This window comes from Montipora foliosa, chromosome 8 (assembly GCF_036669935.1).
Source record: "Montipora foliosa isolate CH-2021 chromosome 8, ASM3666993v2, whole genome shotgun sequence".
Classification (NCBI taxonomy): domain Eukaryota; kingdom Metazoa; phylum Cnidaria; class Anthozoa; order Scleractinia; family Acroporidae; genus Montipora; species Montipora foliosa.
Genome location: NC_090876.1, coordinates 7,715,654 through 7,737,391, shown reverse-complemented (window position 1 = coordinate 7,737,391; position 21,738 = coordinate 7,715,654). Strand labels below are relative to the sequence as shown.

The 21,738-nt window shown below is 40.3% G+C and overlaps 1 protein-coding gene across 2 annotated transcripts in view; it reads left to right on the top strand.

The window, feature by feature from the left end:
• The window catches only part of LOC137967928 (collagen alpha-1(II) chain-like), a 113,958-nt gene that overhangs the window by 32,822 nt on the left and 59,398 nt on the right, over positions 1–21,738 (top strand). For both annotated transcript variants that reach the window (XM_068814530.1, XM_068814529.1), the window contains exons 9-29: positions 1,031–1,084; positions 1,839–1,892; positions 4,117–4,170; positions 4,280–4,333; positions 4,828–4,881; positions 5,890–5,934; positions 7,121–7,174; positions 7,725–7,769; positions 10,196–10,393; positions 11,031–11,084; positions 11,376–11,420; positions 12,241–12,294; positions 13,045–13,098; positions 15,156–15,209; positions 16,028–16,081; positions 17,300–17,353; positions 18,820–18,864; positions 19,339–19,392; positions 19,813–19,857; positions 20,458–20,511; positions 20,983–21,036. In XM_068814530.1, coding sequence (XP_068670631.1) covers positions 1,031–1,084; positions 1,839–1,892; positions 4,117–4,170; positions 4,280–4,333; positions 4,828–4,881; positions 5,890–5,934; positions 7,121–7,174; positions 7,725–7,769; positions 10,196–10,393; positions 11,031–11,084; positions 11,376–11,420; positions 12,241–12,294; positions 13,045–13,098; positions 15,156–15,209; positions 16,028–16,081; positions 17,300–17,353; positions 18,820–18,864; positions 19,339–19,392; positions 19,813–19,857; positions 20,458–20,511; positions 20,983–21,036 — 1,233 coding nt within the window. The remainder of the gene's footprint in view (positions 1–1,030; positions 1,085–1,838; positions 1,893–4,116; positions 4,171–4,279; positions 4,334–4,827; positions 4,882–5,889; positions 5,935–7,120; positions 7,175–7,724; positions 7,770–10,195; positions 10,394–11,030; positions 11,085–11,375; positions 11,421–12,240; positions 12,295–13,044; positions 13,099–15,155; positions 15,210–16,027; positions 16,082–17,299; positions 17,354–18,819; positions 18,865–19,338; positions 19,393–19,812; positions 19,858–20,457; positions 20,512–20,982; positions 21,037–21,738) is intronic.

The window sequence follows — 21,738 nt, the reverse complement described above, 5'->3', positions numbered from 1 at the left end:
GGTGATAATATTAATGAGGCCCTGTTATTAGGGTTTTAGGGATGACTGACGAAAAAAATGTAGGGATAAGGAATAACCGAGATAGTTTTAGGGATAGCAGAATATAGCTTTGATTTCTCAATTATCATACTTTCGGTCACTTTTGCTGAGGATATACATCACTGGCGACTGGTAATGAACAGTAACGGGTGATTTATCATTCCATGTCCAAGATTTACTCCCAGGCTCATTAATTCAATCAACCGCTAGTGCCTTGGGGTGAAACTGTAGAGTTTTCGTATAATTATGCAGTATTAGGTAATCTTTTAAAAAAGGGTTTTTTGTTTGTTTGTTTGTTTTTTGTTTTTTTTTTTGTTTTTATTTATTTTATTTTTTTTTTGGGGGGGGGGGGGGAGGGTGTAGCGATGGCGCATTGATGAGACCACTCGCCTCCCACCAATGTGGCCCGGTTTCGATTCCCAGTCTCGGCGTCATATGTGGGTTGAGTTTGTTGGTTCTCTACTCTGCACCGAGAGGTTTTTCTGCGGGTACTCCGGTTTTTCCTCTTTTCAAAAACCAACATTTTGCTTGATTTGCGTTAATTGTTAATTTCAGTTGACAGTTGCCCCGATTAGTGCTTCAACGCTAGAACGACTTGACACTTAAATAAAGTTCCTTTCCTTCACACTTTAAAATTGCCACTTATTGTTAAAACTCCAAAGATGAGTAATTTCAGCTCGGGATAACAATCTCGTGATTCAAGGGATAACGGACAACTGTCCCCTGAATTTTACGGATAACAGATGACTAACCCCCCCGCCCCCCCCTCCCCCTCCCCTAGCGGGGCCTCAATAATGGAAGAGAAAGATCATCAAGTGACAAATTATCCAACAAAAACATTCACAATGCAGAGTGAATTGGAAAACGTTTGGTTTTATTATGACATTTCTTATGATATTCATAGGTTACAACTATTAACAATGATTATATTTATTTTTTCATTGTCTTTGTTCCACCTGTCACACCAATTCATTTTTTTTCTTGATTACAGGGACTTCGCGGCGAAACAGGGGAGACGGGTCTAGTTGGAGCTACTGGAGACCCAGTAAGTCACGTCTGACTAATTTCTCGTTACAGTAACCACTAGTTAATCAAGGATACAGGCCATGCATGAGAATTAAGTCAAAAGATCTCTCAATATAGAATTTCCTGATTGAAAAAAAATTCTTGTCATAAAAGCTAAAACAAATGTTGAGAGAATATAAATTTTGATAGTGGAGCTTAATAAGGGGAAAAGAAATTTAAAGAACAACCCACCAGAAGTACGAATATCCATGTACGTCACCAGTTTTGTTTAGGAGAATTCAAATCATGAACTCTTGCCTACTGCAAACGTCCTAGGAGTTTACAGCGATTACCAGTCACACGCGCCCCTCATCGACTTTTTTTCATTTTTCGAAACTGAATCGGGGTGGAGGTCAATTAAATGTTTCCATGACGAATTCGACTGCCATCAAGTAAACAGGACTATATTGTCATGGAAACATTTGATTGACGTCCATCAAATTTAGTTCCGGAAAATGAAAAAAAAAAAACCTTTGCGGGGCACGTGTGACTGATAACCGCTGTAATACGTTTTGAAGCAACAAATGCAATTAAGAAGGCACCGATCGCATTAACGAATTTAGTCTTCTTTTAATCACAAAAACCGATTGTTCATCAGTCCAGGCAGACTCCTTTTAAAGCTTTTATAGGTTCTGGTTGCATTTGTTATCTGAATGTGTCTCTTACCTTTTGTCGTTTCAAATGTTAACAAAACTCAAATAGACGTACGTTTTCTGGAAATTTTGTTTTGATAGGGTCTCCAAGGTAACACGGGACCACGAGGAGAATCTGGTCGGAATGGAGCAGATGTAAGTTCTAATTCGTTCCCACGTCAACATATTTACTAAAAGTATATTGCGTTGAAAAGAAATCTAACTTATAACAATATCTCTCAGATAGTAGGCTTGCCATGATTGCGGGCAAATTTAGCAAGCTGTATTCTACAGTACGGCCAGCTTTACGGCCCGCAGAAGTTTGGAATTTTGATAAACTAAATATTTTAAGCAAAAGCCGATACAACGTAGATTTGATTTTAGTGATGTACTATATTTCGGCTGGCCAAACCAGCCTTCTTCAGGTACAATGAGAGTTTACATTGAATTGCTTCTATGTACATATATATATATATAGTAAATGGATGTTGACGTAATACTGGAAAAAATGTGATAAAACATGGCAGTTACAAAGATTTTGAATTCAAATACTAAGAGTCACGGAAAAATAACGGAAATCACTCAAAATAATAAACTGAAATCTAATACGTTTCTTCGCGGATATTAAGACCGTTGGGATCAATTGTCCTGCCTTTTAAAATTAAAAAAGCTTCCCTGGCCTTACGGATCGAGTCTCTGTTAGAAAATATTTTTTCGATAGGGATTAATTGCATGTCCTTGGAGATGTTGTGGGGAGAGGAGAGGAAATGTTCTGCGACTGTAGTAGGTTTGGATTTGGTGTTAGCGTTATCTAAAGTGCGGCGGTGTTCATTAAAACGGTCTTTTAAACGTCGTTTAGTTTCTCCTATGTACTGTAGATGGCATCTGTTCCATTGAATCATGTAGATAAGGTTTTTAGTTTCGCAAGTTATGTGGAAATTAATGGAGCGCGTTTCGCCAGTAGAGCAGAATTTGTAGTTGGTTAGTCCATGGAAAATGTAAGGACAGGTAGCACAGTTTTTGCCACAGCGAAAAGAACCGGAAGGAAGTGTGGAATTAGAATGAGTTACATTGGGGGACAGTTTAGCTGTAACCAGCAGGTCTCGAAGGTTAGTGGAGCGCCTGAAAGCCACAACAGGTAGATGGAGGAAAGCATTTTTGCAGCGGTCAGAAGAAAGAAGTAGATTGTAGTGTTTTTTTATTATGTTGAGGATGGAAGGAAGTGATGGATTATAGGTCGTTATGAAAGGTATGCGTTTGGGTTTGTCTGTCTGTTTAGGTTGTAGGGTATGTGTGCGGGGAATGTCTGCAGCCCGTTGTATTTGTTTAGTAACAAAGTTGCGTTTGTAACCTCGTTTCAGAAGGTATGTCGTTAGGGTTAGGGTTAGGGTTAGCACCGCCGCACTTTAGATAACGCTAACACCAAATCCAAACCTACTACAGTCGCAGAACATTTCCTCTCCTCTCCCCACAACATCTCCAAGGACATGCAATTAATCCCTATCGAAAAAATATTTTCTAACAGAGACTCGATCCGTAAGGCCAGGGAAGCTTTTTTAATTTTAAAAGGCAGGACAATTGATCCCAACGGTCTTAATATCCGCGAAGAAACGTATTAGATTTCAGTTTATCATTTTGAGTGATTTCCGTTATTTTTCCGTGACTCTTAGTATTTGAATTCAAAATCTTTGTAACTTCCATGTTTTATCACATTTTTTCCAGTATTACGTCAACATCCATTTACTATATATATATAATATATATATATATATATATGTACATAGAAGCAATTCAATGTAAACTCTCATTGTACCTGAAGAAGGCTGGTTTGGCCAGCCGAAATATAGTACATCACTAAAATCAAATCTACGTTGTATCGGCTTTTGCTTAAAATATTTAGTTTCTCAACTTGAAATAACGCCGATCAGATCAAGCCACTGATCCAACGTACACCGACAGGAAAATTGTCCACGGTTGCTTGCTTCGAAACTCTGGAATTTTGATGCAGCATTCTCTAGCAAGTTTTTCATGTCGTTTATGTCAAATAAACTTGTAAGACTGTTTGAACCTTACAAGCAACTATTTTAAAACGCCAAGAGGATTTATTAGTTTTATGCATGCCAATCATTTGTGGCAGTTTCGCTCTTGGGCCATAAATCAAGGGAAAAAGATTCGGTCCGCAACTTACAGTACGGACCTCGAACTTGGTTACTGTGAGAGGTACGTACTTTTGATAAGATGTTTTTAGGAATGTTTGATGTCATGTACATCTTCATGTGATTTAACGAGGCGGTATTAAGAGGTGAAGTGGAGATGTTTATCTTACAGAAGAGTTGAATGGTTGCCTTCAATAAGTATTGAGTAAACATTTCATCCGTAGGGTATACCGGGGAGTCCCGGAGAGGCAGGAGAACCTGGGCTTGCAGGAGAACCGGTAAGCTATATTCCCAAGCATTTTATTAGACAAGCTGTGTTAATTTCGGTACTATAGAAATACACGGTTTCTTTAGTTGATTCCTAACCGTTGAAATCTCTGCTTCCAGGGTAGGCAGGGGGTCGCAGGCATGCGTGGTCTTCGAGGCTTCAAAGGAGACCGCGTAAGTATCCACGCTCTAATGGTAGCATTTAAATGTTCTTCTTATAAAACTCTTGCTAACTCAGATGTTTTATTGCCAAGAAAACAAAGATGTATAGCGATCCTGAAGTCTGGTGTATTTCCATAGCAACTTCCGTGCAGTCTATAACCTATTTATGCATTCACCGTTGCAGTGCTCCGTTTTACGGGTATTTAAAGCTATAGCTACACGGATCAGAGGAAAGTCGAAACAGACGTTGAAGTCACCGAGGATTGAACCGGGGACCTCTCGCTCCGAAAGCCGCGCACTAGCCAACTGAACCACGACTGCTCCTCAATGATTAAAAACTCCGAGTCATATGAGCCGAGATTAACAATGTGGACGTGCAGGGATGGAAAATTTTTCACTGACAGAAATATTTGCAACAGCAATATCAGCTTTTTGCTATAAAAAGTTCTGCAACAGATGTTCTTGATTTTGATGATCAGTAAAGCAAGGCTCTTACTTTTTTTCAGGGATCTCAAGGTGATCGCGGAGATCCTGGTGACGAAGGTGCAGCAGGTGAAACGGTAAAGAACCCGTTTTGCTAAAAAAATATATAGAGGATAATTAAACATTGGCGAGAAGATATGAATTTTATGTTTGAGTGGCAAGAAGAAGATAAGATTCATACCTTCCAGCTATCGCGTAATTTTCTTGTCATTATATTTAACAATTATTCGCCGAAGGCGAAGTGAATATTGGTAAATGTTTACCGAGACGTAGTAAATATTCCCCAATATTTACTGAGCCTGACGCGAATAATGGGAGGCGCGGTGGTCTCATGGTTAGTGCGCTCGACTCCGGATCGAGTGGTCCGGGTTCGGGGCCTGGCCGGGGACATTGCGTTGTGTTCTTGGGCAAGACACTTTACTCTCACGGTGCCTCTCTCCACCCAGGTGTATAATTGGGTACCGGCGTAATGCTGGGGGTAACCCTGCGATGGACTAGCATCCCATCCAGGGGGGAGTATAAATACTCCTAGTCGCTTAATGCTACTGAAACCGGAGATAAGCGCCGGCCTGATGGGCCTTCTGGCTCGTAAGCAGTGACTTACTGAGGCGAATAATGGTTTTAGTGTAATTTTCAGCGGTGAATATCAAGACAGTGCAAAACAACGGGCTAAAGCAAGATAAAAAGGCACGAAAAGTGCTGGATTGGCCTAGCAGCCGCGCCTCCAAAATGTTATATTCACCGGGTAGCGCGGTGAATATAACACTAAATTCTTATATTCACCGCTGAAAATTATACTAAGTACAATTAGTATACATGGTAGAGATTGGAAAGCAAGCTTTAATACAAATACTGGGTACTAATACAAAACCAAAAAGGCGGGAATCGTGACGTCATTGCTCAATATGAGACCACTCGTGTTACATGAAAAACCTTAAATAACAATGACAACAATCAGGTTTTTTGAGCCCGCGAGACTAAGCACCCCCAGCAAACCATTGTTTTAACGAAAACCGCAGGTCGGACAAATTTTGTACACATTGAGTGATCCTTCACTGTGAATATATTTTCGTCTTTTAACACAGGGGAGCCCAGGACAAAATGGTAGACCCGGTATTGACGGAGCACAAGTAAGTATTTCGTACTTTCATTGATAACGGAATGCGTAGGTGTAAGATACTTTCCTGTATTATAGGGCCCTTAAAATTCATGCTGGTTTTTCGTTAAGCAAAAGGGAACCAGAAATGCTCGGAGTAAAGTCAAAAACTAGCTGCGACTCTGCCCTCCTATGACCGGCAACACCTTTCGTTACTGCGGCAGGAGAGAAGCGAGCGAGGAGCAACATAATGAGAATTCGAGACAAATTTATGCAAAATGTCGATATGTTTGGCTTTGCTGGCTTTCGACCAAAATCCATTTTGATTTGGCCCAGAATGCACTGCGCAGCGACCAGAATGCATTGCTCTATGGTCGAGTCTCCCCTTGAGCAGGTGTCACAAACACAGCCATCGACATCTTTAAAATCGTAACTATTTTGAAACTTGCGTCCTGTCTTGAAGTTACACTTCTGCTTTCAGTTCAGATATATCCATGGCCAACTAGACCCAACAAACCTTAAACATAGATAATTTGATCACAGCCAAAATTTTGTAGTTATCGGAAGTTTAGGTAATCCTCACGCATCTTTAGTTTACCAGAACTAATGACTTGGTAACGCAGTGTTGATTGTAATTTACATGTATTTGGATTTGAGAAAAATGGCTTGCCTCAAATAGACTCTTTTTACCTTGTAATCTTGAATTTTTCGTCCTATTATGGGCACATAAACAACAATCCGCATCAATTTCATATCCTTGGGTCGTACTAACGTTTAACGGTGGAAAGCGATTCCTCTCTCTTCTCATCCAAGCATTAATCCCGTCAAACAGGATTTAAGTTATGGAGTATGGAGTTTTGCTGTTGCTCACGGAGTTACTTCAGTAGGCGAAAATATACGAGCCTGTGAAAGATGATTGCCTGAGGAGTGTCTTATGTTCATAACTGTAACCTTTTTTGTCATCTGTCTTTAAACTAGTATTTCTGTCATACTTCAGACGGTAGACGAATGTCATCGTCAGTTTGTAAAGTATACAAGAAGCCTCTAGATCCCATGAATTTCATGCCGAAAGCAATTGAACTTATTTCATGGGAAAAAAGTTGAATTGAACTTTTGACAGGGACCTATGGGGTAGGAAAAAGGCTGCCCTTGTTTTCCCTGGTAGATTTTGGCCACCAAAAGTAATATTCTTTGGTTCTAATGATAATTTAATTCACCAGGGACCAGTTGGAATTCGGGGGCCACAGGGAGAGCCTGGTGATGCTGGACCAATTGTAAGTTGTGTCCTACCCATAGAGCGGTTTTCAAATGAGGGTCGTAAAACCAAAACCAAAGTATTTACTTTGGCCAATCAAAAGGACGGAGACAATCCAGTAAACCAATCAAAACTCGAAGTAATTACACGTAGCTATAGACGACACAAAGCGCGGGAAAATGTAAACGCGCAAGCCACGATTGGTTTTGGTTTCACTACTGATTGGTTGAAAAAGTGGCGCGAGAACTTTGAACCAATCACTGAGTTAAGTAATGCAAAATCAAAGTAATTCGCTAATTACTTTCGACAATCAATTGAAAACCGCTCTAACACGAATAAAATTTATTAAAAATCAAAGGGAAATTTCTAAAACGACGCTATCGAGTCATCGTGGAGCAAAAAAAATCAGAAGGAAAAAATGTGATCTGACAGGATAATCATACAAGTGAAACTTAGTGAGTCTTATACCTTCCATCACTGAGTGAGTGAGTGTGTTACTTCCAGTCCTCCAGACAGCCTGAACAATGTTACCTTACTGATATTCTATATAATTATTTTGATTCTTTTAGGGACTTCAAGGTCCTGAGGGCGCTCCAGGAGCTGAAGGAGCTGCAGTAGGTTTAATTATTATAAAATATCCATCTTATTCGATGGTTTAACATATAAGACGCACGGATATTTTGTGAGTTGCGCAGTATTTTCTCGCAGGGGCGAGGAAAGATACGAGCAATGAGAAAAATCTCCACGAGTATTATATGTTAAACCCTCGAATAAGCGATTTATTATTCCACAACAAAAAAGGTGTTATTCTGCTTCAATTGGGTGGTAAGAGTGTTTTGAGAAAAATGCATCATCTGTCCTTCAGGGCGCGTGCGAACGATGTAAACAACACAAATAGTCAGCCAAAGATCCTTATTTGATTGGATAAACAAATTGACGAGTGACAAGCGATGATAAGCTAAATTCTCAGCCTTAGCATCGTGTTGAAAACAATTTCTTTCATTGAAAAACCCCCGTTCTGTCCGTATTTGCTCTGTTCTAAACCGGTCAAAACGGGACACTACAGTGTATTACCGTCTCATATTTTGCGCGTTCTCTTGACCAAATATGGTAAAATGGCGTAATAGTGGAATAATAATTAACAATTATTGGACGAGGTTGAGCAAAATATCGTGAATTTTCGGTGGCGAGCAGATCAATTATTTGCCGAAGCCGAAGGCTGAGGCAAATAATTGATCTGCGAGACACTGACAAATCACGATATTTTGCGATAACCGAGGTCAATAATTGTTTTATCATTCGATCATCGAGTTTGTTTTTTGTTTTTGTTTCCGAGAAGCCGTAATGCATCAATCAATTCCAGCGGTGCCCATCCCCCCACCCCCGGGCAACCGCGGGGCATTTGCTGAAGTTGTCAGTCCCGGGGGTGGGGCATTCGCAATTTTATCGCAGCCCGGGAGCTGGGCATTAGCCTACCCCGGGGCGACCCCCGGGAATTTGACACACGTGTTTTCGAATGAACATGGAAGAGTTTATCGGAAAAGACGAGGCCTTCGTTAAAGACTGGCTCGTCCGTCACTGACTCGAAAAACTTGTGGATGTTTTTAAAGTTATGTTTTCTCAATTTTAGGTATTTCTTTATTTATACTTGTAAGCATATGAATATATAAAAGCGACAAGGTGAACTAATATCGCAAAGCAATCACTGACGTGGAGACTGCGTATAAAACACAACTACTTCGCATTTCGCACTCAAAACTAGCCTAGCAATTTTTAAATTCATGAAAGCGGAGTTATATGAAACACTGAAGGGCTGCGAATTCAAATGATGCGATCTTCAAGACAGATCTTGGGAGCGTAAAATGCGATGAAAGATCATGTAAGATGTCTTGATTCTTGACAGACAAAGTAGCCTGCGAATACAGGCGCCTATTGGAAGGCGACGATCCCGGGGGCGGGGCATTTGTCCCCACCCCAGGGCATTTACACAGCTTATATATCCCCACCCCGGGGAATTTGCCTATTTTTTAAAAAAATGCTTATGCCCGGGGGTTAGCCCGGGGGGGGGGGGGGGTGGGGGATGGGCACTGCTGGAATTGACTGATGCATAAGCCTTCGCTGCCTTGCAGAGTCGAGTAATGGCACCAATCAATTGGTTTCCTTCTCAGCATAATTATATTTGTAGACTTCAAATTGTACTTCAGTCATACGTTCAATAACACTAGGCATCAACAAAGCTGAAAAATTTCACACTTTTCAAAGCGTATCCCGACAAGTGAAGCTTTGGTGTAAAGCTCGCCATTCTTTTTTCTGGCTTCAGCATAAAATCTCTTCAGTGCATACGCATTCGATGACACGAGTGACTCTTCGTCTACCCTTCTTTCCTTGAGATACTTTCGAAATACGTTGAAATTTTGTTCCTTTCTTAGTATTCTCACTGCTCTTTCGATCAACTAATAATGTCGAATCATTCTCTGACATCGGGGAACCGATCTGCCATTTTCTCAAAAGAGAGTGATTTCAATTGCGCATGAGCAGAATATTATTTGCAGCAAAACACTTATTTGAAGGCAGTTATTTGCAGGTCACGTGGTGGGCTCTCAGCTAAAGAAAAGGAAGGAAAAAATACATCGAATGATAAATATGTTTATTTTTATATATTGTAGTTTGAACAGGACTGTAACCCCGATCCTTTTGTGTGAACTCCCTCGACCGATATCGCTTCTTAACCCAGATAGAAATCACCAACAACATTGTCCAAGATTGTCCAATGATGGAAACTTGGGGTAACACATCTCTAAAATGATCTCGAGTAATCCGGCCCAGAGCGGTATAATCAATATACTGATAATACGTTGTGCAAAAAGGATGATTGTTTTCATAAATATCGCTTTTGAACACGGCTCAAGCGAATTTTCATATTTTGATTCATTTTGAATTGAGACGAGAGGCAGATGGAGAAGCACAAGACCTTACGGTCATAACTTGCACCAAGGAGAGTTTCTTTCCATAACGACGCATAATTTTTCTTCTATATTAGGGTATCTCAGGTGAACCGGGAAATACTGGCAGTAATGGAGCCCCTGGGGCAAAGGGAGAAAGGGGCAATCAGGGCTCTCCTGGTCCACGAGGACAGCCAGGTATTGTTGGTCCTGAAGGTTCAAAAGGAGAAAAAGGAGCCGCTGGAGACACGGGACGACCTGGGTTTGATGGACGAGCGGGCTACAAGGGTGATGCAGTAAGTTTTAAACAGACTCGGAGAAATGACATTTAAGGACGGTGCCTACCGTTGTTATTGCGCATACGTTCTGCGCATCTCGAGATACTCGGGTTTCCTATGGGTGCTTTAAAGGTATGCGGAGAAAGTAGAACTTAGTAAATGCTCTTAGATCCAAAAAGAAAATTGGGCGCAACCATGCATTTTTCAGAGATAATTAAACTTCAATTTGGAAAAGAATGTTATACGTTGCGTTATATGTTGAAACATTTTACAAATACTTTTGATTAATTATCTTTGAAATAAGAGTGGTTACCCCCAATTTTCTGTTAATAACACTTATTAAGATCTGCTTTACCCGGACATTTATAAACCGCACGAAAATACCTTTGAATTAGTAGGAACCGTCCTTAATACTGAATAATTTGAACATACTGTGAACATAACCTGATTGTCAAGGATGATTCGTGAGTTGATAAGAGGTAGAAGAGAATAAATGGCAACATTTTTATGGAGCTCGGGCACGTTTCACTTGAATGTCCCATTGACCTAACCCATAATAGTAATTCGTGCGTGCGTACGTTTACCCTTCCTTCTTAATCATGGTCGCTTCGATGATCTTTCTATGTCTCATATTTTGTGTTTTTGTGTTTTTAAGGGTTCTCCTGGAGCAATGGGTACCCCGGGAGATGCTGGAAAAGATGGAGCACCAGTAAGTAATCATATTTTTTTCTCGGGGTTCGTTTGAAATGAATTCGTTTCTTTGGGCAGTCCGTGGGAAGAAGTAGCGAGATAGGCTCTTAGCGAAGCGCGGGTAGAGAAGTGTTAGCAAGTCCTCACAGATTGGAGGAGAACAAGAAGCCCGTCGCACTTTAGGGGAGGCTAAGAGGTTTACTTCGTTAGAAGCATGTATGTTCCAAAAGAGGACCACAGTAGTCCCATTGCTTCAATCTGCTGTTTTATGTTCTACGTTGCTTTTATTCATCGATGTCTTTCTGTATAGGGAAATCCTGGTCAGCCTGGGCCACCGGGGCGCACAGGAGATGGGGTGAGACGTAACAATGGACGTTTTTTCTAATGAAGAATAAATATATTTTGCAAGGGAGAATTCTTTCCTAAAAATACTAAGAACCACATTTAGTATGAACGGCTAGCGCGAACTGGTCTTCCTTTCTGAACATACGCATTGGGTTTGGAAGCCAACTGCGCGTGCTCATCCCAACCTACTGGTAATTTCCTACGAAGCATTACAAAATCGAAAATAGCAAAGATAACACAAAGCGCATAGGATATGATGTTAGAACGTGTTAATATCTTCTCGAAGTATTTATTGATCGTACGTAGCAGCTCATGACCTTGAAGCGTTTAACTCTAATAATAATAATAATAATAATAATAATAATAACTTTATTTCTATAGCGCTCTTATCCTATGTTCAAGGCGCTTTACATTCATATAAACAACATTATCAATAAATATTTACAAATTTACAACCATGTCCTATTATATTTGCAATGATTAAAAAAGGAAAAATTAAAACTAAAGCAATATATGCAAATCAATTAGAAACAATGATCTGTTATTACTAAATTTAGTAAACAAGTACTCTTGTTCAGAGCTGGGGCATTTCCTTATTTGGAGGTAACCTAGCCCGTGCATTTTCCCGCGCGTGCAGCTTCGATCTTATTTTTGTCCATATTTGGGCCAAAAATCGGTGTCCTAAAATTCCCAGCATTCGTTCCAAGGAAAAGATTTGCATGTTACACGCTTCAAGGTCGTGTGATTTTGTCGTACCAGCTTCACAACAGATAAGCAAAATACGGTATTTGTTCACGTACTTAAATATGAATGTTGGCCTTTGACAACAGGGAGCCCCAGGACGAGCAGGGGAACGAGGCTCAGATGGTGAAAAGGGAGCGACTGTGAGTCTATGAAGAAGAAACCTATTTCAAATGAGTCTTTGGTTGTGTGTATTAGAGCTGTCCATAATTTGCGGATGTATCACGGAGTTAAAAAAATGAAGATGATTATTGAAATCATGAAAGTTTACTGTTTCGAATTTTTGTACAGTATGTTTGTTGCATTGATTCCACAGTTTTACAAGATCTGAGGCTGAAAAATCGGTTTAAGCTTGCACTTCCGATATTCTCGACAAGGTGCCGACGCTCAAAGGCATCCGGCGTGGAATTGGTTTGCGGAAAGCTTGGTCTGTGTCACACTCTACATTAAAATGTGTCACCCGAGAACCCAGTAAATGTCCGCGTGTTTTTTACGACGACATTAATTTCAAGTTACAAGAACAAACAGCGAAAAAATAGGTTTATTGAAATAAAGAGAGCCTAAAAGGATTCTCTAAGTTAGGTACAATACCTTTACTAAAAAGTGAACTAGAAAGCTAAAGAAGCTAAGCGACAAAGCAAAGAATGACGTGTGTATAAACAGAGCTAGAAGGTGTTCGATTCAGTTTAGTTTTTGAGGTGTGATTGCAGACTCAAAGTAAGCACTTAATCGTACGCTTAATTCAGTATATAATGTGTGAAATTATCTCCTATAAGGAACTGCATAAATTTGTGGGGTAAAGAGGTGGTTTGGAGTAGCCTTCACCTCTTAAGCCGCGCACGCCTCCTGACTTCGTATGTACCTCTAATCTCGGCTTCTGTTTTATTCCTCAGGGGAACCGAGGGAATGTGGGAGCACCTGGAAGTCGCGGAATGCAAGGAAAGAGGGTAATGATATTCACATGGTAGTGATCATTATAGTAAATTCTGGATGAGGTCCTGAATTGTAGAACTTGTGAGTCAATCATCGCTTAGAGTCACGTTTTTATCTGAATCTGGAGATGGCTGGCGTCCGCTCAGGTTGTCGAAACCTTGGTCTCGTTCGACAGTCCTTCAAGGAACACATAAAGTATTTATGGTCATACTATAGCAATCAACGCGGCGAAGACGATAAAATGTGGGTCAAGAACAGACTGTTAAACTACTTCACTCGATCGTACTTTATCCACCTTGAAAACCATTTCGTTTCAGCGACGGTATTGACCGTATTCCTATATGGCGGCCAGTAAATTATTATTATTTTTCCTTGTGCTCGTAAGACCAATTAGCCTTGTTTGCAAGGACAAAATTCCTGATTTTGGGCGAGACTAGTTGTTTTGAATAGCACGACGAAAAAAGAATAATTTATTGCAGCCATTTATGAATATGGTCTGACACATAATCAAAAGCAAATTAATACAATGTTGGTAAAGTTATTTATAGCAATTAAGAGGGGGGGGGAACTTAACTCCCACACCGTTGCTATGGACCCCTTCAAATAGTTTCCCGAGTCCCTTTAGCTCTTTTTTGCCAAGTGTATTCTATTTAACATTTCTTTGTCTGGTTCGACTTGCAACCATATTTGGTAAATCCCAAATTTTTAACGCAACAGTATGAGAACATTCTAGCACAATCTGTAGCACGGATTTGAAAGGAAAATTATTTATCCAAAAAAAAATACGACGTCTTAAGCGCCAGGTCAGTTACATTTTTTGTCCAAATAGAAATTCCATGCTAAAATTTACGAAAAATGATGGGACGGTTCCTATACTGCCTCTTCCTTTCGTTTCCTGAGAGTTTTTGCATGTTTTTCACTGAAACGCACGGCAGAGGACTGGGACTAGTTGAGCATGCGCCTTCTGATTAAAGTGATGTCAGATTTCCTTTTCATTCAAGCTTTTTGTAGGGCTCTTGACTAAAAAGCTTCCTTAGCAACCATTGTCTTTCTGTAGTTAAGTGCCCCCCCCCCCCCCCCCCTCTCCCTCTTAAAGTTTGAAACAAAACCGAGGTGACGAAAAGCAAACAAAGTCAGTGTCATTGTGACATGCCGACGCAATTTTCCCTTTCGTAAACAAGCGATGCCATTCGGACGAGGCTAAGTTTGTCGTTTGCAAATGAGTAAAAAAATGCTCAATCTAGGACTAGATTAGCAGCGTATGTCACTTAGAATTTTAAAAAAAACTGAGAAAAAAACCTCCGAAAAAAATTTGAAAAAAAATTACAAAAAAATGATCGATCGATCTCGGATTCGGCTCAATGGCTTAAGAACAAATGCACTTAATCTCTACACTACCGAAACAACAGCATCAAGTTTGCAATTTTAAAGTATTTAAATGAAGTTAATCCTAGCAATTTATTGAAAACTAACCGAACAAAAAGGTTTGGTTAATAAGAATGGCATCGACCGTCAAAAATGGCATCGCTTGTTTACAAAACGGAAATTAGCTTGCGAGAGCTGCTAATTACTGCTTTGTTTTCAGCTTGGGTATCGAGCCAATCAAATGATACATTTCGAGAGCTGCTACTTATACACTACTGGGAATTTTGCCCTCCAGGCAAAATCCTTGCGGGAGAAATTAGAATTGCCCGCCAAATTACGGCCAATCATTTTGGACCTTATGACCACAACGCCTCTGATTGGTCTGCAAGCTGCACGAGGTATTGCTCATGGATCGTGCAAGGAAAACATCACCGCCAGGTTTCTTCCCGCAAAAATCTGGAAGGTAGCCGTACGTTCAAAAAATAGGTCGCATATGGGCCGCATTCCATCGCAGATCGACGCTTCTGGGTTGAAGACTTCTTCTTTTTACTAGAGTTTTCTCCTCATTATGTAACAACCACAAAATGCGTTTTACTCAGATGTACACTGGCTGCTAGCCTTCCGACCTCAACAAAATCAAATCAAATTATTCTTCTAAATAATACACTTTTTCAGTTAGACATTGTTTTTTGTCTTTTTATTTCAGGGTAAGCAGGGAAAAGAAGGCGCTCGAGGAAAAGTCGGAGAACCCGGTCCACAGGTAATTAGATATTTCGATGACAAGTAGGGCTTTTCCTACAGTTATTCCACCATGAGCACGCATTGAAGAGCCAACGAAGCACATAACACCGAGATAGGCTAAGCTATACCTAAACTCATATCCACCAAGCGCAAATAGAGTAATTGTTTATTAAATTTTGACAATTCGAAACGTTTGTTAACCTGGAAATTTTGCTTCCAGCAAACAATTCTTCAGCTTGCCAACAACCGTGATCTTAGAGTATGACGTGATAACAAAGATCTAGATTTAATGAACGCTTGAAACACAACATCTAGCTTTTTTAAAGCTCGGCCAATACCATGCTTCATTACACGGATCGTTTCATGTATTTACTTCCCTTTGATAACCAGACTTGATACATTGTAATTTTCGCCTTCCGTGGAGTAAGCCCTCAGGCTATGCCATTACTATTATTACGTCATCTTTTTCACAAAACATTTCAAGATGGATCACTCTTTGATCGAGGACAAGGTTAATTTGGGTTGGAATGGAAACTTTCCAGAGGAAGGGGCTGTATCATACGGCTTTCTAACCAGATTTTTCGGTTTTTGTTGACAAAGGGCCAACGCTGAAGGTACAAGGAGATTGCCTTAATAACCAATCACGACAGACCATCAAATGAATCAATAAAAATTCGTGTATCAAAGATATGTGATCAGTGCCAACCGCCTGCTGGAAAAACTCTTCCTTGTGATTGGTACCTAGAGAAAATGGCGCGAGATTTTCCGGCCAATCGCTGATCTCAGTGATTTTCAACCAATCAACTGCTGAATATGTCATACTTTTATTCATGAAAGGGCTCCCATGGGGATAGGGGATTTCGCGGTGCTGGAGGAAGACCTGGTGAAGCGGTAGGTTGCCGGAATAAATGATGTGTTAGAGCGAGTTTCAATCGAGTGTTGTAAAACCAAAACTAAAGTAATTGCTTTGGCCAATCAAAAAGGACCGAGACAATCCAGTAAACCAATCAAAACTCGAAGTATACGTAATTACACGTAGCCGACACAAAGCGCGGGAAAATGTGCACGCGCGAGCCACGATTGGTTTTGGTTTCACGGCGCGAGAACTTTGAACCAATCACTGAGTGAAGTAAATGCAAAACGAAAGCAATTCGCTAACTACTTTCAACACTCAATTGAAAACCGCTCTAAATGAAACGTAATTCCGTTAAAATTTATCCCCTCTTCTTTTCGAAACTCTATTTGAGCAGCCTTCTCAGTTCAGTTCAGTCTTTATTTGCATTTTATAAAAAAAATTACACAAAACTAAGCACTGCACCAAAGTTAGCAAAAGCTATTCGAGGCGAGTAGTGCTTACAAATGCATTTCAGATAAAAAGACATTTACAAGGGCAAGGATTTAAGTTCATATATAGAAGGTTACAGATATATAACTACAAATTCACATAAATAAGAAGTTGGTTTGAGAATACGATTAGTTGAACTTTTAAATTTGATGGAAGTGCTATCTTTCATTTGATTATGCCAAGCTTTCCTTGATTTTCACACACGTTATGAGCGGCTGTTATTAACGAAAAAAAAACCAGGATAATGTTTGCAGAAGAATAGTTCATTTTTCGGTGGGTTACTTTAGTGTTTCGTTGTCAGGAGATAGCAACATGCATATGGGCGCTCTAACTTGACGTGAAAACCAAGAATATTGCGATTTCCGCAGGTTCCTTCCATTTCATAATTTACCTCTTTTCACATCATTTTTGCGACGTTGAAATGAATAGCCGATGAGAAAAAAGATTCCTCTTACGACAAACGTAACGGTTTGTTACCTTCTTAAAACTTAGCGGCTAAAGAAATTTTCCAACACAAAGGTATTTCCGTGCAAGAACGGTTATATCTACTTCAGAGAAGCGCAAGTTACTTTTAGGACAAATAGCTGATATGTGAAAGAAGACGTCAGATTTTGAAACGTCAGTCAATGTCTGTCATCGTCAGTCATTGTCAATGTCAGTCAATGTCAATGTCCTTCTCAGGATCAGTCTCAGCCAGACGATCGTACTTCAGCAGGATCAAGTGGTTTTAACAAATATGTTTATTCACATTGTGTGTACAACAGGGAGCCGAAGGTGCCCAGGGTGCTGACGGGATACCAGGTGTAAAAGGAGATCAGGTATGTGTGTAGTATACACTGTCCAAAATGTTTAAATTTCAATAGGAGCGTTATACCTATGAACTTAGATTTTCTGATTTTTGGCTAAGACGCTAGTACAAGCACAAACGAAATAAATACGCATTAGGAAGTTTTAGCACGTGACGTTTTTGAGCCACGGACTACAACCGGAAGCCAGCCGTTTTCCTTTTTGACTTGTCTTAACACTACCACATAAAAATGGCAAATTATCTTTTTGCTGTTAGAGACGATTAGTGTAGAAATCTGGCATAGACTTCCGTCCTGGCTTGTGAAATGTTCACTTCCGGTTTCCGCCCGTGATTAAGAAAAGTCTGTAGCGTGTTAAGCTCCATAATATCAACTTGTCGTTGATTGGTGCTCACCATGCAGTAGGAAAGTACAATTGGTAACCGGAGACATTTGCATTGATTGCCTGGGAGGCGCAATACTTGACGGTAAAGCTGTTCTGAACTATTGTTTAAAACACAGAGGAGAGTTGCAAACTCTCCCGAGCCCCTTTTGTTAACACGACTTGTGCTTACATTACTACAAAAGACCAGTTCTTAGGAAACGAAAAATCAATGTGACTCCACGGCGTTTGAATGGGCTAATTACAATGAACGACAAGAACACAAACCTCTCTGTTAATGACATCACTTATACCCACAAATTGATGTAGTATCTGTGAAAGTTACAATCTCGACCCCAGAGCTCTTTTCTTGACTGGGGGAGAGAAGAGTTCTGGGCAACCCTGAAACAAAGGCTCTTCTCATTGGTTTTAGTGAAGAACACTCAAAAGCGTCTCTAATTAGTGCATTCATGTTATCACGAGGAGTGAGCAGGTGCCGTAAGGTTCAAATAGCCAATTTTTGGCCTACGGCGCATGTTCTCATCCTAGAATTCCCCAGAGCTTCTGGTCGATCCGAGGCTCTGGTGACGAGAATGTGAAATTTAGAAAAAATATGCTTTGTGTTATGTTTATCTTCTGTATTTCTGGACTTAAGTGATGCTGAAGTTGTTGAGGGGCTTAAGGGGACAATTCGATACGTTTATTATACCAACTGCTATGAATCTAGTTACGCGCATGCCTGGACAGTTCGGTTATCTGCATTAATGGTCAATCTCGTTCCCAGAGCCCACGTATCTCTTTTAGTCAGCGCCAAAATACGGAGCTCTGTAATAATCAGTTTTCAGAACTGTGTTGATTGGCTAATTGATTTATCAAACTGCACGTGCGTAAACTACCCAGTGTAAAATAGCATGTAATTTACGAAGATTTGTCGCTGCCGTTGTAAACCCTTGAGTTCTAATGATCGCCCCATTTCACTTTTCGGTGAAACCGGAACTCCTAAAATCTTGGAGTTCCGGAAATTGATTATTCCAGAGCTCCGTGTCTTGGCGCTGACCAAAAGATACGTGGGCTCTGGGGACCAGATTGCATAATGATGGCTGTTTTCTTTTGACAGGGAAGTCCAGGTGCCGTTGGTGACCCAGGGAGACCTGGAGTGAGGGTATGTCGAATGGAATCATTGTGATCACATTTCAGTCCCCAATCATGGCAACTGCAAAGCATTTAAGAAAAAGTCACAAATAAAAGTAGTACATTTTGTCAAGAGTCCATCATGGGTAATGGACTCCTGATTTTCTTAAGGAAGCATTTGATTGCACGCACACAGCAAGCTAATACATTTGGATGTAGTTTGTGGCCGCTAGCAACCTGGATCGTCTGGGAATCGGGCTAACAGCCAGCCCACCAAGGCACGTTTTTAACAACGTCTTGATTTTAGTCCACCATGCCTTTAGATCGTAATGGTCGCACATTTGGGTAAAGTATCAGGCGTGGTATATTGAGCTTTTCATACTTGTTTTTTTTTTTTTTAATGAGAGTTATTTCAATGTGAGCTTTTGTACAAAAGTAGCTACAATAAATCAGCCTGTAAAGGGTTTTATTACATGCGATAAACATTTTGTTTTTTTTTTTTCAGGGAACCCCTGGTCCACCCGGAAGCGTAGGAAAAGCGGGTAGTGTAGGAGTACAGGTAATTAACTCTCTATCTATAGCTGTCTGTCTCCAAATGACCATCCCTGAGACTACTGGTGCCACTAATAAATTTTGCCCATTTAAGATCGACGGTGAGTGACAATAGGGGCAAACGTGGCGAACTCCCAAAGAGGATTTCCGTATTATGCTAATTATGACAATTCCATTATTCAGTGTAACAATCAGTATAAATCGAAAGAGCTGTTTAAAGCGTGATCATACTGAAGAATGATACAAGAGAGTCAAAAATAATTATTGACGGTATGGAATATCGTGGTGGGGACGGCACCGGTTTACCCTCATGGAAATAGTTTGAATTGGCAGAGATAAAGCAAGCACATTTTCCCCAATCCTTTTCTTCGATGTCAAAGATCACCAATGCGGTTCTGATGAACAAAGTTTTGTTTCATTCTTACAGGGGTATCCTGGAGATGATGGTCGACCAGGTGCTTCTGGATCGCCTGTAAGTACAGTGTCAATACCAGCAACACTTTTGGTTATTTTTATCGCTTTTTTTGCTTAAAACTCAATCTCCCTCAGAGATGCATTTTCTCAATTGTGGCTCGAGAATACGTGAAAACAAAATGCGGAGTGCTGCTTGCCAGGATTTGAACTGACGACGTCCAGATCACAATTTAGGATGATTTCATACGGAGCTATGGGAGGACTGATCTTGCGGAACCTTGGTCATTAAACAGTGTTCATTTGACAAATGTACTGCTATACTACTAAGATGAAAAATGGTGCATTCTCGCGAGCGTAATGAAGAAGATGTTCAATCGCCTAAGATGTTCTCCTTATTACCATAGTTGAGTTGGTGGAAGGGCGATCGCAATGAAGGGCTAGCGAAGCAGCAGACGATATAAAACTAGGTCGGCGAGACGGCAAAAGAACGTTTAAACATAGATACACTGAGAGCAGAGCGGACTGAGGAAGGAAACGGGATTTACCCTATTTTAGGACTTTGTAGGTTAGATTCATTAGTTTAGTCATAATTAAACTAGAGAAGCATGAAACATGTCTGATTGTCAACCTAATTGTTTGTACTTTTTCGTAATTTTAGGGAGCTCCAGGCTCACAAGGTGTAATGGGATTCAGTGGCGCGAAAGGAGCAGAAGTGAGCAAAATCATTTTCCCACTCGCTTCAGTCACAATTTTTAGAAATAAAAAGTCGTGGGAATCGAGAAATCGCTCTCAGCACTAGCTGACTCAGCTGATTCTGCGTTTAGATATATTTTTACTGAATCTACTAGTAGAAGAAACAAATTTCACTAGATCAATTATGCTACAGTGCTAATGAATATTTATTGTCGCGAAAAAAAAAAAAAAAAGAAGAAAGAAAACAGCCACAACGAACTATCCTGAGGCAGGCTGGCTGGTTTTCAAGAGCAAGAGTGTAGAGCCGTAAATTACGAAATTGTAATTTGTTTATGTAAGGATTTTTTAAATACAATTTTATACCAGTCCCCCAACGACTTGATTGTAATTTTAAGATTTTTTACTTTTGAAATCACACTGAAATTATATTCATTGTGAGAATATGCTAAATAAACCACCACCTCTTAGACGACGAATCTTGATTTAACAGGGAGCCCAAGGCCGCGATGGTGCTCCAGGAGAACAGGGACCTCGTGGAACAAAGGTAAAAAGTTGATTAGAATGTTCATGTCTAGGCTATTGGATAGAGTTCAGTCCCCAATTGTTTGAAGGCTGGATAACTTTATTAAGTGGATAAGTCGCTATTCAGAGTGACAATATTCTTCGCGTTAAACGTTGACAAAGGTTTTCAATTACGCCTTTATGCTTAGAGGTGCTTGATCAATGCAAAGTCACAGTTACGCGAACAAATACTTAAATCTTTTCGCATGTTGAAACTGTTGGATAGTGACTTACTCACCGTATAAAGTTATACAGGTTTTGGACAACAGGGGCAAGATGGATTAACACTAGCATTCGACGAGGTTTGTTCGGAAGGAGATTTATTAGGGACCTTTAGCATCGACGACAGGAACGGCAACGAGAACGTTATTTTAAGGACGTTCGCGCTAATTCTTTGTGCGCAACGTAACTGCGCAGGTAACGCGACTGTAATATGTCACGCATTACTTCGAGCATTAGTGAAGTTGAGGTTTGAAAACCTTTGCAGAAACCGTGGACGATAAGTCTTGCACAGCGTTGGATAAGAGAAGATCGTGATCTGTCAAAATTGATTAAAAATATTTAGGAAAGTCAAGTAGACTACTGCACGACTGATGTTCGCGTTGTTTTTATCAGTCGTGCGCTAGTCTACTTGTTCAAGCATTAGTTAAAATAACATGGCGACAAAAACGCCGGGGAAAAAATA